This window comes from Danio rerio, chromosome 15 (assembly GCF_049306965.1).
Source record: "Danio rerio strain Tuebingen ecotype United States chromosome 15, GRCz12tu, whole genome shotgun sequence".
Lineage (NCBI taxonomy): Eukaryota > Metazoa > Chordata > Actinopteri > Cypriniformes > Danionidae > Danio > Danio rerio.
Window position 1 is genome coordinate 6,422,501 of NC_133190.1, and position 14,914 is coordinate 6,437,414.

General features: G+C 37.9%; 2 protein-coding genes across 4 annotated transcripts in view; both read right to left on the reverse strand.

The window, feature by feature from the left end:
• The window catches only part of atm (ATM serine/threonine kinase), a 537,450-nt gene that overhangs the window by 12,618 nt on the left and 509,918 nt on the right, over positions 1 to 14,914 (reverse strand). The window lies entirely within an intron of this gene.
• Positions 906 to 14,914, reverse strand: part of dscamb (Down syndrome cell adhesion molecule b) — a 268,823-nt gene continuing 254,814 nt past the window's right edge. For all 3 annotated transcript variants that reach the window (XM_073924332.1, XM_073924331.1, XM_009291474.5), the window contains exons 32-33: positions 13,238 to 13,540; positions 906 to 2,554 (exon numbers count right to left, since the gene is read on the reverse strand). In XM_073924332.1, coding sequence (XP_073780433.1) covers positions 2,181 to 2,554; positions 13,238 to 13,540 — 677 coding nt within the window. In that variant the 3' untranslated portion in view covers positions 906 to 2,180. The remainder of the gene's footprint in view (positions 2,555 to 13,237; positions 13,541 to 14,914) is intronic.

Genomic DNA, 14,914 nt, shown 5'->3' on the forward strand with positions numbered 1-14,914 from the left:
AAAATATATAGCTTATAGGGGCTAATAATTTTGACCTTAAAATAGTTTTTAAAAAATTAAATGCTTTTTATCTAGCCGAAATACAACAAATACGACTTTCGCCAGAAGAAAAAAATGTTATCAGACATACTGTGAAAATTTCCTTGCTCTCTTAAACACCGTTTGGGAAATATTTAAAAAAATCAAAAATCAAAGGGGGGCTAATAATTATGACTTCGACTGTGTGTGTGTGTGTGTGTGTGTGTGTGTATGTATATATATATATATATATATATATATATATATATATATATATATATATATATATATATATATATATATATATATATATATATATATATAGGTGCTTGTTCAGCTCATTTAAAATTAGCTGAAACACAATTCTTGAGATTTTTTTGGGGACAAATCAATTGTTTTATGTTTAGTCTACTTAAACTTGTTAACTTAATCGATTTGTGTTGGGACAACATGAATCAATTGTGTTGAACCCTGCATTTTTTACATTGTACCCATTACCATAGTATTTCATTTTCCTATTATGGATGTCAGTGGTTACTGGCTTCCCCTATTTTTCCCCCATTGTGCTCAATAGACAAAATAAATAAATAAATAAATAAATAAATAAATAAATAAATAAATAAATAAATAAGATAGTGAAATAGTGAGTAAAATAGTGAAATTCTGCTTACCATGATGTTTTACTTACTGAATAAGGGTTTACATAAATCCTTACACAAAGGATTTGTCATTTTGATCTCATACTAAAAGAAGCATAATCTGACGTTTAGACCTGCATTCGAAAGGAAAACTTGAAAACTCAAGAATAAGCAGGAAGAAATCTATTCTTTCCCCCACCATCATAACGTCTGTCTACCATGTTTTTCAATTACAGTTTAGAGACTGTGTCATTAGTTTGTCTCTTTATTGTCAATCATCTTCGGGTTTATTTTTCATTATGCATTACTGAATACATTCATATCTGTTAGTACTTCAAGATGTCCAAGAATTACGAAATTATTAGTAAATCCAGTGTCATATTGCTCAATTAAAATATCTTCTCTTTGTTGCGTGTCTTACACAAAAACAGGCCACACCATCTACAAACAGGTGAATCAGATACCATTCATTCGTTCATTCAAGGAGCCGCTGGAGAAAACCGCCGAGGTTGACGTTTGTTTTCCTCCCGCGCTTCTCTCTTTGCGTCACACGTGCTCTCCGCAGTATCATCAGATGAAACTACCGTTACGCAGTCACAAAAAAAGACAAGAGAACCCAACAGTTTCAATTTTCTAATCAAACCAGATGTGTGCAAACATGACTAAGGACTTTATTTACCAAATCTTTTTTTTCTTCCCTGTATTATCCACAAATAAAAGTGATCTCTTCATGTGTATTCATATATTTATATATATATATTTATATATTTATATGTATGTTGTAACATATATTATGACATATAATGCCATAATACATATTATAACACTATAAAATCCCTTAGTGTGACAAAAAAAAAAATCTTTTTTTATTTGCAGGTCCCCATGCAGTCCTTAGAAAGCACGACATTCTGAGACGACTGGAAACTGTGGACGTGTGTCTCCCACGTTGGACTCGTTCCTCTTGGAAATCTTTGATCGCACCTCATGGATTCTTCAAAACAATCGAGTCACGGATAAAGAAAGCAACATCTTCCTGCAGAGCTGACCTCGCCCCGCCCTTTTAAAAGCATTTTTTGATAATTTTTTTTTTCTCTATTTTTATATAATAATAATAATGACTATAGAATTATCCTTGATATAAATTCAAAAGTAGTTCCTCTGTCAATTTAAATAAATAATTTTGGCAATCTTCATAACGGTGGTATTTAAAATAACGTACGTCAAATAAAATAAAAAGATTCCAACTTAGAGAAGAGGGAAGAGAGGTGAGCGAAAGAAAGGAAGAAAGAGTAAAAAAAAAAAAACAACAGAGAGAAACAGAGAGAGGGAGAGTGAGATAGATAGAAAGACAGATGCAAAGAAAACTATCCACTTCTTTAGGAATTCAGAATGTATGTACAGGACTCATCTCTGAATCAGAAAAGCTCTCGTCTTTGCAGCAGGTCCTCACGTTTTTTGTTTGTTTGTTTGTTTGTTTCTGTGTGTGCGTGACAGTGCAACGTGGTCCGTAGCTGTAGTCCTGTGTTATACAAGTGTGTAGGACTTTGCGTAGGGGTTGTTGCTTTGTTTCAGGTGTCCTCTGGAGTCTAGCAGCGATTCCTGGGAGCTGCTGAGTTTGGCGGCCTGGGCCAGGTCGCCCGGCTCGCGCTGTGGCAGTGTAGAGGCAGTTCCCGGCTGCCACTGCTGTACCGCCTCTCTGCTGGGGGGCCCGGAGGAAGAGAGGGCTGAAGAGGGGGTCTCGGAGGGGGTGGGGGCAAGCAACGCCGGCCGCTTTGTAATCCGGCTCTTCTGTGGGTCCATACAAGTCTGTCCTGTGGCCTCCCGACCTGAAGAGGCCGCTCCCCGGTTCAAAAGGAAGTCCATGCGTAGGTAAGGGGGGAGATGGACCAGTTCACCTGCTACAAAATAAACAGGGAGCATGTAAGTGTGAGCATTTAAAAACCAATGATCAAAAGACTATTTCATTTTAAGGCTACATCTACACCAGCGGTTCTCAGTTCTGGTCCATTTCGTATGTCTTGCTTACTTAAAGGGGTGGTCCACTATGATATCATATTTTAAACTTTAGTTGATGTGTAATGTAGCTGTGTAAACATAAACAGCAAGTTCAATGCAAAAGGAGACTTGGTTTTTACAGTTTTTAGCTTAGCAAAGCCTACAATGAACGAATTTTGGGGACTACTTCCGCCCCCTGTGAGATCACAAAGGTTCGTATACACACTGCGCAGCTAAGGGCTGTGGCCAGAGGCGCTGTAACGTTACTGCAGAGGGAGAAATGCCATCCTGCTGTTTTCACAGAGCTTCTTCTGTTTCTGTATTTGGGCTTCCAAATGACACGACACAAACACAGAAGTGCTTACAGTTCAATATTGAAGGATTCTGATTTCTGCTTTCCAATCCGTCTCATCATGGACCAACGTTTATCCTTTTCATCATCCTGTTTCTCAGTATTTAACTGTGAATTGATTTTAATTAATGAATAAGTTAACACATTGCTTAATATAAGAATGTTCAGTGCATTTGCCAGTCTCTTTATACCTATTTTCAGGAGCCAGCAAACTAGGTCAGAGGTCATGGAGACCTTGAGTGGAACTAAGGGCTGAGGGCTGGAAACAACTGTTTCTATTGTTATTTCTACGAGTTAATATTGTCTAAAATGTCTAAAGTGATTTTGCTATTTTTACGGTTAAATCTTTTAAAGTGATTCTACTTTTTATTCAAGATAGACTTTGTATAGTAAGAATATAACTGCCTGAATGTAGATTATACCAGTTTTTAACCAGTTTCGATAAAGAAGGCTGACAGTACAGTCAGTCTTGGATAAGAAACAGATTATACTTTAAGTGTGTGTGTTCTATTTGATTGTTGATCAATTTCACAGGTCTGGAGTCAGCTCTAATCAGTCTAAAGGATGTCTGACGTTTATGTTTAGATATTGTTCAGAATTGTACGCACGAACCACACGTAGAAATGTTCCTAGTTTATCTGTGTTTTAACCAATCAGGTTAGAACACCTATATGTATGACGCAGTTAATGACGTTATGTGAGAGTATAATTATTATTGATTGGTGATTGTAAGCAGAGCGGCCTAGGAACTCATTGCGAGTGTTGAAGCTGGCTTCTGCGAATGAAACTGCAAACTATCTTCAGTAAACTTGATTTATTTATTTAAATCTCTGACTCCGGCTCTTCTTCATCTACCAGTCATTCTTTGGGTTAAACTGTAAACTCTCCCTACAATATTAATTATGTTCCAGAGAATTCTAAAATACAAAGCAAGCATGATTTGACAAAAAAAACAGCTTCCAGAATCTCTCCCAATTCAGTGCTGGATTCGGCTAAAATCTCCTTAAAGATGGAGCAACTACAAGGAGATGCTTTGAACTCTGAGCCACGACCTGTGTTTTTTTTTTTTGTTAAAATTGATCATGACATGTACAGTGTCTAATCTTAACAGTGTGTTGTTGCCAAGATGAAAAACACGGGAAATGATGATCGCCACCGCAAACGATTTAGCTACAAATCCATATTTATCAGTCAAACTGCTGTAAACACAGACACATACACGCACAGCACGTGCGTCTCTCTGTGTGCGACGACAGTTTCTCTATCGGCAGCTTTTCCATGGTTTTACATCTCAGTCAATGAAGTCGCAAAAGATATGTGAACGATTCATGTTACTTACACAGGCATATTCCGGATATGTGTAAAAAATACAGCAATTCTCTCCTAACTCGAGTGTAGCACCAAAAAAAATTCAATACAGGCTCACACAGGTCTCATCCCACATCTTGTGCTTTATTCTGTCAGCAGCGTCACCACAGAAAATAACTTAATCCGAGCATGAGAGAAAAAGGAAAATAAACATTGGTCCAGCGTACATTTGTGTTACAGGTATACACACTCACAAACACACACACTCGTAAACACACACACAATGACACACAAACACACTCTTAAAGGAGCCGCATCCCATTTTTACTCGTTACAGACTTGTTGACTGATTGACAAAAAACGCGCGTGCTTGAACGGGCTTGTGCCGATCCGTGAATCACAGCACATTATGATGATGACCAATCAGAGTCACTTGAGGGCGGGCATTTTAGAGGAACTAGCAAAAAATGACAGTCGTTTTCATGTTAGCTGAGTAGTTGTGTATAATCAAAGTGAGATATATGAAAAAAAAAACAAGATTTACATTTACATTTACATTTAGTCATTTAGCAGACGCTTTTATCCAAAGCGACTTACAAATGAGGACAAGGAAGCAATTTACACAACTAAGAGCAACAATGAATAAGTACTAAAGGCAAGTTTCAGGTCTGTAAAGTCTAAGAAGGGAAGTGTTAGTAGTTTTTTTTTTTTTTTTTTTTTTTTTTTTTTTTTTGTACAGTTAGTGTGATATTCAAAGAGGCAATTGCAGATTAGGAAGTGAAGTGGAGACTAAATAGTTGAGTTTTTAGTCGTTTCTTGAAAATAGCGAGTGACTCTGCTGTTCTGATGCAGTTAGGGAGTTCATTCCACCAACTGGGCAGATTGAGCGTGAGCGTGAGCGATTTCCTTCAAGTGAAACATAAACACACATTGATTTGCATCTTATTAACACAACCAGGCCTTAAAAATACTTTCTGGACCACCCCTTTAACACACCTGATTCAGATGATCAACTGGTGCACAGATACATCCATTAAATGATCCCTGTGTGTCAACAAAGACTACAGAATACACAAGACGTGTAACTATAGTCACATATAGTTTTGAATGGGGAAAGTGTAACGGTATAGTTTCACTTTCATTCAATGAAGATGATGACACACTGAGATAAGATGAATGTTAAGCGGCTTTTTCCATTACTGTCAGAACACTTTGGGCTCAATTTAACGATCTAGGCACTTTTGCTAAACACTGGGCTTTGTTTAGATGTTAGTAACTATAACTTTGACTTTTTATTAAGTTTGTGGTCTCATTTTATCTGTAACACTGTAAGCTATGACATAGACTTTCCTTTTCCTACAAAGATGCAGTTTTCACATGTTAGTACTATGGTAAAACGGTGTAAACAATAGGTCTCCGGCAGAAAAGGTGACATAAACAAATGACTAACCATCCATAATTCAACACTATTGTGTTGGTGGACTAAATGTGCTTGATAGGATGTTTTTCTGTGGACTCTTACCTTCCAAAATAAACCGTGATGTACAGCAATGAATACTTGTCTGTGTTGTTAGTACATGATATGTACGCCATATCTAATAAGCGTTTTCGGCAAAACTTACACAAATTTAGCAAACACATTCTTTATAAGCTTTCCATTGAAAAACGACTAGCTGCAATGGGTGCTTAGGGGTTGTAGCTTTAAACTGATGTAGAGTTTTTCAACATTACTCTTGTCCTTTTTGGTGTATTCTATTCATAAATATTGACATGTGGAAAAACAGCTTCTCAGTGCATCCTCATCGGGGCGGTGGATGGAAAAAAACGTTCGTACAGCGGCGCAAGGTCTAACAGGGATGTGTTTATTCTCTTAATGAGTTATAGGTGCGTTTTGAGAATAAACCAATCAGAGTCTCATCTCCCATTCCCTTTAAAAGTCAGTTGGGTCACGCCATGGCACATTTGCTATTTACATGGGGGGATTTGTAAATGGAAAAACTGAACACTTTACTAGTGAGAAAACAGTTAAACAAACCATCTGCAGCACAAGGATAAATAACAAGCCTCCTCCAATCGACCTCATTTCTTTCTCTTTTGTGGATAAGGAAACTGTGTTGTATACAATCCACTGAAGACATCCATTAGCCTACATCATTAATTTTGTTTGCTAAGCGCAAAGATTTGTTTCAAAACTACTTCAACATTCAGTTTTAATTTCCAGCAAACAAATAAATGAACAATAATAACGAGCGTGGTTATATCCAACAAAGAGTTATATCCAAACACAGTCCTATGCCCCATATGGGCCATAATCCGACAGGCGAGCAATTCTAAGCTTGTTTTTAATAAGACAAATATAAATATGCATATTGTAAATAATAACGATAATAACATTATTCAAATTTTCATGAATAAACAAACAAACAACAACAAAAAAAAGCCCCCCGAACACATGGAGGCAGTGGTTTTTATATTTATGTAGAAAGTAATCATTTTTGTAATATTTTAATCCTTTAATTCTTTTTCATTTGTAAAGATATTTGTGTATTGCTGTACATCCTGTGTGTATTCAGCAATGTGTAAGCATTTAAGGCGCGCAACTAACGTGATCTGCGCTGGACTTTAGACCTGCTTTCAGTTGGTCTATTGCACAGTCTATTTTAGTTCCTCAAAATAGCAATGTGCAAACAATGTGCCTTAACACACCTCCTTTCTAGACCAACCCATCCATAAGTTCACAATCGGCGCAAATGGATTTGCTATGAAAACAATGTGGCGCAAAGCGCCAAAATTACTGTAGTGCTGGTCTCAAAATAGCAATATGGCAGGGCAAAAACATCTTGCGTCTTTTTGCGTTAGGTGTATGATAGGGTAGCGATATGATAAATACAACAACTACAATAAAGTCAGTAGGAGCGGAGAGCAGTGAATAGGATTTGACGAGTTTCATTTTACCTTTCTTTCATGACTTGCAAGTTCATTAAGCGGCATCTAATGTCAGGGCATAATTTTGCTCGTTCACTCTGCTCAATGTCGATAAAAATTGCCTAGGTTTGAATGCAGAAAAATATCTCAAAAAACACTGGAAGTGAAAAGCATCCCGGTGTGTACGAGCGCGAAGACAGACGTACGAAACACTGATCTACACTATGCAGAATACATTTGAAAATGGTGACTTTGTCCTCAAAACTATTCATTTCCCAGTTGTTTTGTTATTCACATTGAAATTTCTGAAATTGTTCATTTTATCTTAGGCTGTAATTGGCATCATTTCTGCTTGACGTTTATTTACTTTCTGCTGTTTGTCAACCATCTTTGCTGCACTGATCATATGACTGTCTCATGACTAGGGCCAGACGGAATCTACGGATGTTTTTTGATATTTCTGTAGAGAATTTTGGTAAAGTTCTGCAGATTTCTGCGTAATTACTTAGGGAGCATCATAACTAAAACCTTAATATGTGAAATAAAAAAATTATATCTTTTAAACTTTTATTTAATGTTTAAAAACGCAAATCCAATTAGATTTACATTAACTGGTAAACAAAGCAAGTCTCTTATATAATATTTCTACTAAAAGACAGAAAATATTACTGTACAAATTGCATTGTACGTAAATCAGATGAACATTGTCACATTAGTCAATAATATTACTGTAATTAATTTAAAAACGGAATAAATATAGATTTACACACATTTACTCAAGTAAATAAACAGAATTAATGATGGGCTAAAATTCTGCGCGCGCAGATTCCGTGTCGGCCTACTCATGACTAAAAATGCCTCATCGTTTTTGAATAAAAAACACAACATTTTAAATAGCAAAACAATCAAATAAACAGATTACAAGATTAAAAAAAAATAGTAATCTTTAATTAGCTTTTCAGTATTACCGTTTGGCAGTGTTTCTGCTGAGTTGGGTGACAAATGCAGTAACTCAAATGCGTTTAACATGCCTTATTAGGCCAGTGATAAATGGTCAGCCGCTTTAATTAAACATAGCTTGAAGTTTCCCCTCTAAAGCTAATTATAAATGCATCTCTCCGACAATCCATCTTCTTTATGATGTGACTCAACTGACTGTTCATCAGAAACCTCAGCCTTGTTTAAACCTACAGTAAAATTGGCGTAACAGATTACTCATCTAGTTGTCAGAACAAGCTGTTGGATTTTAAATCTGAATAAAACTCAAATAACACTTCACATACACGCACAATAAACACTTGATATAGAGGCAATATCACTTCCTCTCTCAGTTGATTAGTTTGTTTTCCAAGAAACAGTTAAGAAACCGGGAGATTAAATATTAGACCATTGGAATATTGTAACTGAGCCAGGACGCATAACTGCCGTAGGGTGATTTAGAAATGATGGAGTGCGGTATTATGCAAACTCTTTCCAATAAGGCCCGTGCTTTAAGTTCACGTCACATTTAATGACTCCATTGTGATAGTAAACTGCTGTTTTGTATAGATAGACAATACCTCTGCAATACAGGATGAAGATTGTCCTTATTTGCCCTTACAGTGCCAGGTGCTCTCACTAACCAAAGGCTTCCTGTCTGGGGGCATTGCACAGATACGCTCTCAATGAGACGGTAACAGTAAACTCTAGCCAGTAACCCTAGACCCGTCTGGGGCCTGAAACCAGCCCTGGGTGGCCCAGACGCAGGACATGTTAAGCCCACCGATGCGAAAACAACATGGCAGTGTGTTTGGACAACAGCCTTCAAGCCCGCATCCATCAACATACAGTAGGAACTGATAGCACATTCAAAGAGGTAGCTGGTAAACAGGTAAACCGATGAATGTGTGAAAGAAAATGCCGACTCAAACACCTACTGTCGACTAACAGTCAAACGTAAAGTCCTTTTAGTCTTTAATGGCTGAGAAGTAATGTAGTTTACTCCTTTTTACAAAACTAAATATGAAAGCAAGTTATACAGTTCCAACACAATCTCACAGGAATTCCTAACTTTTTCATTTAGTGGCTAATTCGTACGAATTCGTACGATCTAATTCGTGCATTTTAGTATGATTTGCTCATCCCCCAATGACGGTTGGGTTTAGGGGTGGGGTTAGGTGCCACGCCTCCTTTTTAAAATCGTACAATATCTTACGACTGAACTCGTACGAATTCGTACGAATTAGCCACTGAACTGCCAAAATGTAAAATACTTACGTTTTCTCGTGAGATCAGGCTGACCGTTCAGAAAAAAAGTATGTGAACCCTTTGAGATAACTTGGATGTTGGCATGATTTTCCTGAGAAATTTCTTGATCATCAATAGGAAAAACACAGTCTGCTTAAACCAATACTACAGAAATATTACATGTTGTGTTCAATAAAAACATGCACACATATAATTTTTGTGTGATATTAGTTAAAGCAGGCTGTGACTTCAAAAGACATTTTCTTCACATAATCTTGTCTTGCAACTGCATATAACTGTAATGCATGCTCAATTGGATTCATGTCAGGTGATTGACTTGGCCATTGCAGGACATTCCTATTCTTTCCCTTCAAAACCTCTTTGGTTGCTTTTGCAGTATGCTTCAAGTCATTATCCAACTGCACTGTGAAGCGCCGTCCAATGAGTTCTGAAGTATTTGGCTGAATATGAGCAGGAAATATTGCCTGAAGCACTTCAGAATTCACCCTGTTGCTTTTGTCAGCATCACATCATCAATAAATCCAAGAGATCCAGTTCTATTGACAGCCATACATGCCCACGCCATTTCACTACTACTGTAACGAATATGGCAGCTTACCATTCATCCGCCCACCAGAGGGAATATTTCCCGAATCCCGAATATTGACTGGGTACTTCCTCGGTGGTACTTCCTGGTAGCCACGATATATAAGCACACTGCTCATGTCTGTTCTTTGCGAAGTATTGCCAGTTTCACTGCCTACTAAGCGTTTTCCTACTGCTGTTTCTGCCATTGTGTTATGACCTTTTTGCCAGCCCTTTTGACTACTGTTTTTGGATTTTGGACTTTCAGACTGCCTCTTTGTTTGCTTGTCGTTGCCTGGTTGATGATCACGATTCTGCCTTTGTTTGATGCTTTTGGATTCAATCCGCCTCCATGTATTCACCTACGGCTCCCTCACAACTACCACCATGCTAGGCTCATGAGCACTTCCTTTCCTTCTCCACACTCTTCTCTTCCCATCACTTTGATACAAGTTAATCTTGGTCCCATCTGTCCATAAGCACTGTGAAAGTTTTTTTAGAACTGTAATCTGGCCTTCCTGTTTTTGAGGCTCACTAATGGTTTACATATTATGGCGAACCCTCTGTATTCACTCTGGTGTAGTCTTAATAATGATTCCATGGCTTACTCCGATTCAAACGCATCCTATAACGTAATTTTCCATCATACTTTTTTTTTCCTCGCTATTTAGAATTTTTCGCTAAACCTGTTTGATCAAACTCGCCCCAGGCCGTTTATCCGATTTTCACCAAAATTCATGTACATGATCGATAGACCATGCTGACCAAAAGTTATGGAATTCAAGTTGATTCGACTTACCGTTTTTACTTAACTTGCGAACAAATCTAACGTAAAGCTTGCAAAAAAGGACTTAAAGCGTTATCTTCGTAACGCATTGATGTATTCACACCAAGCTTGGTGAGTGTTAGGACAACCATGGTCTGAGCTTATCTTCAGCATTTCAGTGTTGGTCTGGAGATATAAAAAATTGCCTTTTGCTTGTATCTTCTCAACTCTTTGTCCAAAACTCATAAAACTGGTGTCTTTACATCTGACAGAGCATGCCGAGTTGAATGATGTCTGATTTTCCCAGGTCAGCCATTTTGGGCGTAGACCATTTCGATTTTTGTCAAAAATGCTATATTTCACAAACATATTTATGTATCATTACAAAACATGGTTTGCATCTTCGACACCATGTCGTGAAGGTACTCGAAAACTTCTTGAGCAGCGCCACCTTTTGGCCAAAAGTTATTATGAAAAATGCTAATACCTTTTTCTAAACACTCCTTGTTGACATGACATGTCTTGCTATATTCCATGGATCATGCCGAGACCATTGATACCAAATATGCCAAAATAAACTCAATTTCCTGTCCGCCATTTTGTTTTTTGATTAAAAACCTATTTGTTTTGAACAGCGCCACTTAGTGGTCTCGAGTTATAAACCGTTTACTAACCATCAATAACGGTTCATAAATTTGCTAATAACTTTAGACTGCATATGCTAATTGTGGTAAAACATGATCTCAACTTATTCCTTGGGTCATGGCGAGAACATTAATACCAAATATGCCATATTTGGCTAAACTTCCTGTCTGCCATATTAACTTCCAGATTTAAAAAATATTTTTTTCTAAAAAAATAAACACTAAGAAACAATGAAGCTGTCGAAGGAATAATGCCAAGGCTTCGAAATATTTCGAAACTCAACTCTACACTGACACCTAGTGGTTCACACTTAAACAACGTCAACAAAGAAACATTCATTCAATCAATTTCCTTTAGCTTAGTTCTTTTTATTCTTCAGGGGTCGCCACAGCGCAATGAACCACCAACTTATCCAGTATATGTTTTATACAGCGGATGCCCTTTCAGTTGCAACAAAGTACTCAGAAACATCCATACCCACTCATTCACACACATACACTATGGTCAGTTAAATTTATTCAATTAACCTATACCACATGTGTTTGGGGAAACGCACACAATCACGGGGAGAACATACAAACTCCACATAGAAACGACAAAGGGCCCAGCCGGGACTCGAACCAGCGACCTTCTTGCTGTGAGGCGACAATGCTAACCACTTTGTGATTACAAAATACATGTTGTTTTAGCCATAAAAAAATCTACATTAATAAGAGACATTAGGTCACAATTTCTAAATGTTTGTACAATCCGGAATTGTATTTAAAAAAATTCTAAAACAGTATCCCGAAATATCACCAAATTTAACTGGGATCATCGTCCGACCATGATGACTAAGGTTTGTGAAGTTAATGTCAATAAGCTAAACGATTTTTGTTTACAGCATCGACAAATCTGCTGGTATAATGTCAAACTGCATCTGAGGCTGTCTCTCTGCAATGCTTAAATATATTGACACCCAACATAAGCTTCTTCATTGTCACCTTACACTGACGACAACATCAAATTTGTAACTCTGTCCCCGCTTTTGGCCTCTGGCCTGAGTTGCTCATTATAGTTGGGGATTGCTTGGCCCCTTAATGGCAGCTTGCAACTACTGTATATTTACATCTGTAAATAATTTCTGTATCTGCTTTCATAATTACACTGTTGAGCATCTCTTACACCTTAACGCCCTATTCACACGGGGCTTCAGCGTCAACGCTTGACTGAAGGCGTGTCTGAAGTTGGGGCTGAAGCGATCGTCATAAAAGCGTCAGCCAATGAAATCAAGTCAGCAATAGGCCTCTGTCTGAGCTGGTGTATTTGCATATAGCGATCTGATTGGCTGACACTTCTGTCGGCGCTTGAAAAGTTGAGCTAGTCCCAATTTCTGCAGCGAGGAACGCTTCTGAAGCGGCGCCAATGGATCCACAATGCAGTTCGGCAACGCCAGACGTCACCCATTCAAAGTGAATGGGAAGCGTTGACGCTGACGCCCCGTGTGAATAGGGCGTAACCCACGCTTAAACCTACCCATACCCCCAAACCTGTCCCTAACCCAACCCAAACCACAAGTGTTCTACAATACAATATCAACACATCAAGTAAATCAAATGTATTTTGTAATGCCAGTACATAGTAGTTATGGCCACCTAATGTAAAGCGGGACCAGAAACTCAAATAAGTTTGGAACAAGTGAAGGGTGAGTAAATGATATCAGAGTTGTCATTTTTAGATCAACTATCCCTTTAAATAAATTCTATGCAGTGTTCCTGTGAGTAATTCTAAGAGGCTTACCGGGTCTGTGTGCTTTAGGCACGGCCATATTCATGACCCGGCTGGCGTCCTGTGGTTTGGGTGGGGAGGCTGTGAATCTGCAGATGCCCGACTCTGACGGCGTGCTGGATGTCAGGCTGTCTGTGTAGTCATTCGTGCCGGCCGTCATCTGTTCAGAGGATGTATCCGATATGAAGCATTCTGTGATCGTGAACTTAGCATGTCGCAGCTGTTCCTCCATTTTGGCGTGTTCGTAGGCACGGGCTAGCTCCTCATAAGTGGAGGAGGCGCTTTCTGTAGACACCATACTGCTGCGAGCGCGGTCTGCAAGAGAGAATACACATATTGTACATCATCAAGGCCCTGGACATGCCCTAATAAAAGCTTTGAGATAATATTTACTTAATACAAGTGTATAATTTAGAGTGGCAATACCAGAATAAAGATGTTAGGGGCCCTTTACATTTGGTGTGTGTTCGCACAAATTTGTTATAATCTATGTGCAACCAAAACACCGCTGGTGAAACACACACACACACACCTCACACACACTCTTGGTGTGGATCTCAGTTGTTTACATGCACAACAATAAAATATGGTCTATATATAATATACTCATGCGCTGTGAAACTGGCGTAACAGCCTTTTATGCAGAGGTGTCGGCACGCAGCGAGTTTATAAAATTGAAGTCTATATAATATGATCTTATTTTGACCATAAAGCGATAACCTTCGTAGAAAATACAGTCTTTAGTAAAGCTTTTCACAGATCTAGTTTACATGAGTGTCCCATGTTAGAGACCTGTCTATGTGAATTCCCAAATACTTGTATGACTGTACCTGAGTGATTTCTTGATTGTGTACAAACACTGGTAAATGCTCGACAACACACTTGGAATCAAAAATTATTTCCTTTGTTTTTTTGTATTTACTTTTAAAAAGTTTTCATCACACCACTCAACAAATGAATCAATTTCAGAGAAATAAACAGAAACAGGATCTTGTTTGTTCAGCAAACTTAAAATTACAGTATCTTCTGAGTATTTAAAAATAAGATTCTGTGAGTGCCTGCTTGAAAAAAATAGGATTCTGTGAGTTCCTTAGGTTGCTGCCGGAAGTAGTGCTAGTGAGGCCAACTGGCTTCATCGTTCTGTCTCCTCCCCACCAATCAGCTGGTGTGTGGTCTGGCGTAAAATGGCTGCGGTTGCGTCATCCAGGTGGATGCTGCACACTAGTGGTGTGTAAAACTCTTTGAGTGTCTAGAAAAGCGCTATATAAATGTAAGGAACTTTTATTATTATTATCATTATTATAAAGTTGACTGTTGTACAGTGTAGTCATTTCCCTTATAGGTAATTTATTTACCCTGGGTAAATAAATAATAATCAGTCCTAAAACAATTGCAGAAAAAAAGCACACTTCAGCATTGCAGAATAAGGCAAATATTATGAACAAATTTCATTTAACAGTCCCTCCAGGATTTTGTGGAAAAAAATAAAAATAAAATTCTGACTTAAATGATTAATTATGTGACAACTTTTTGCAAAAAGTGTCCCGATTGTCCAAAATATGTGGGAAAGTTAGGCAACTCAATAAAATGTGACTTTTACTTGATTTTGCTTTAAATTTGTCAATCAAAGATTCATGGAGAGTCAAATTTTTTCACATAGACCGCAATGATCAACACAATTTTTCAAAA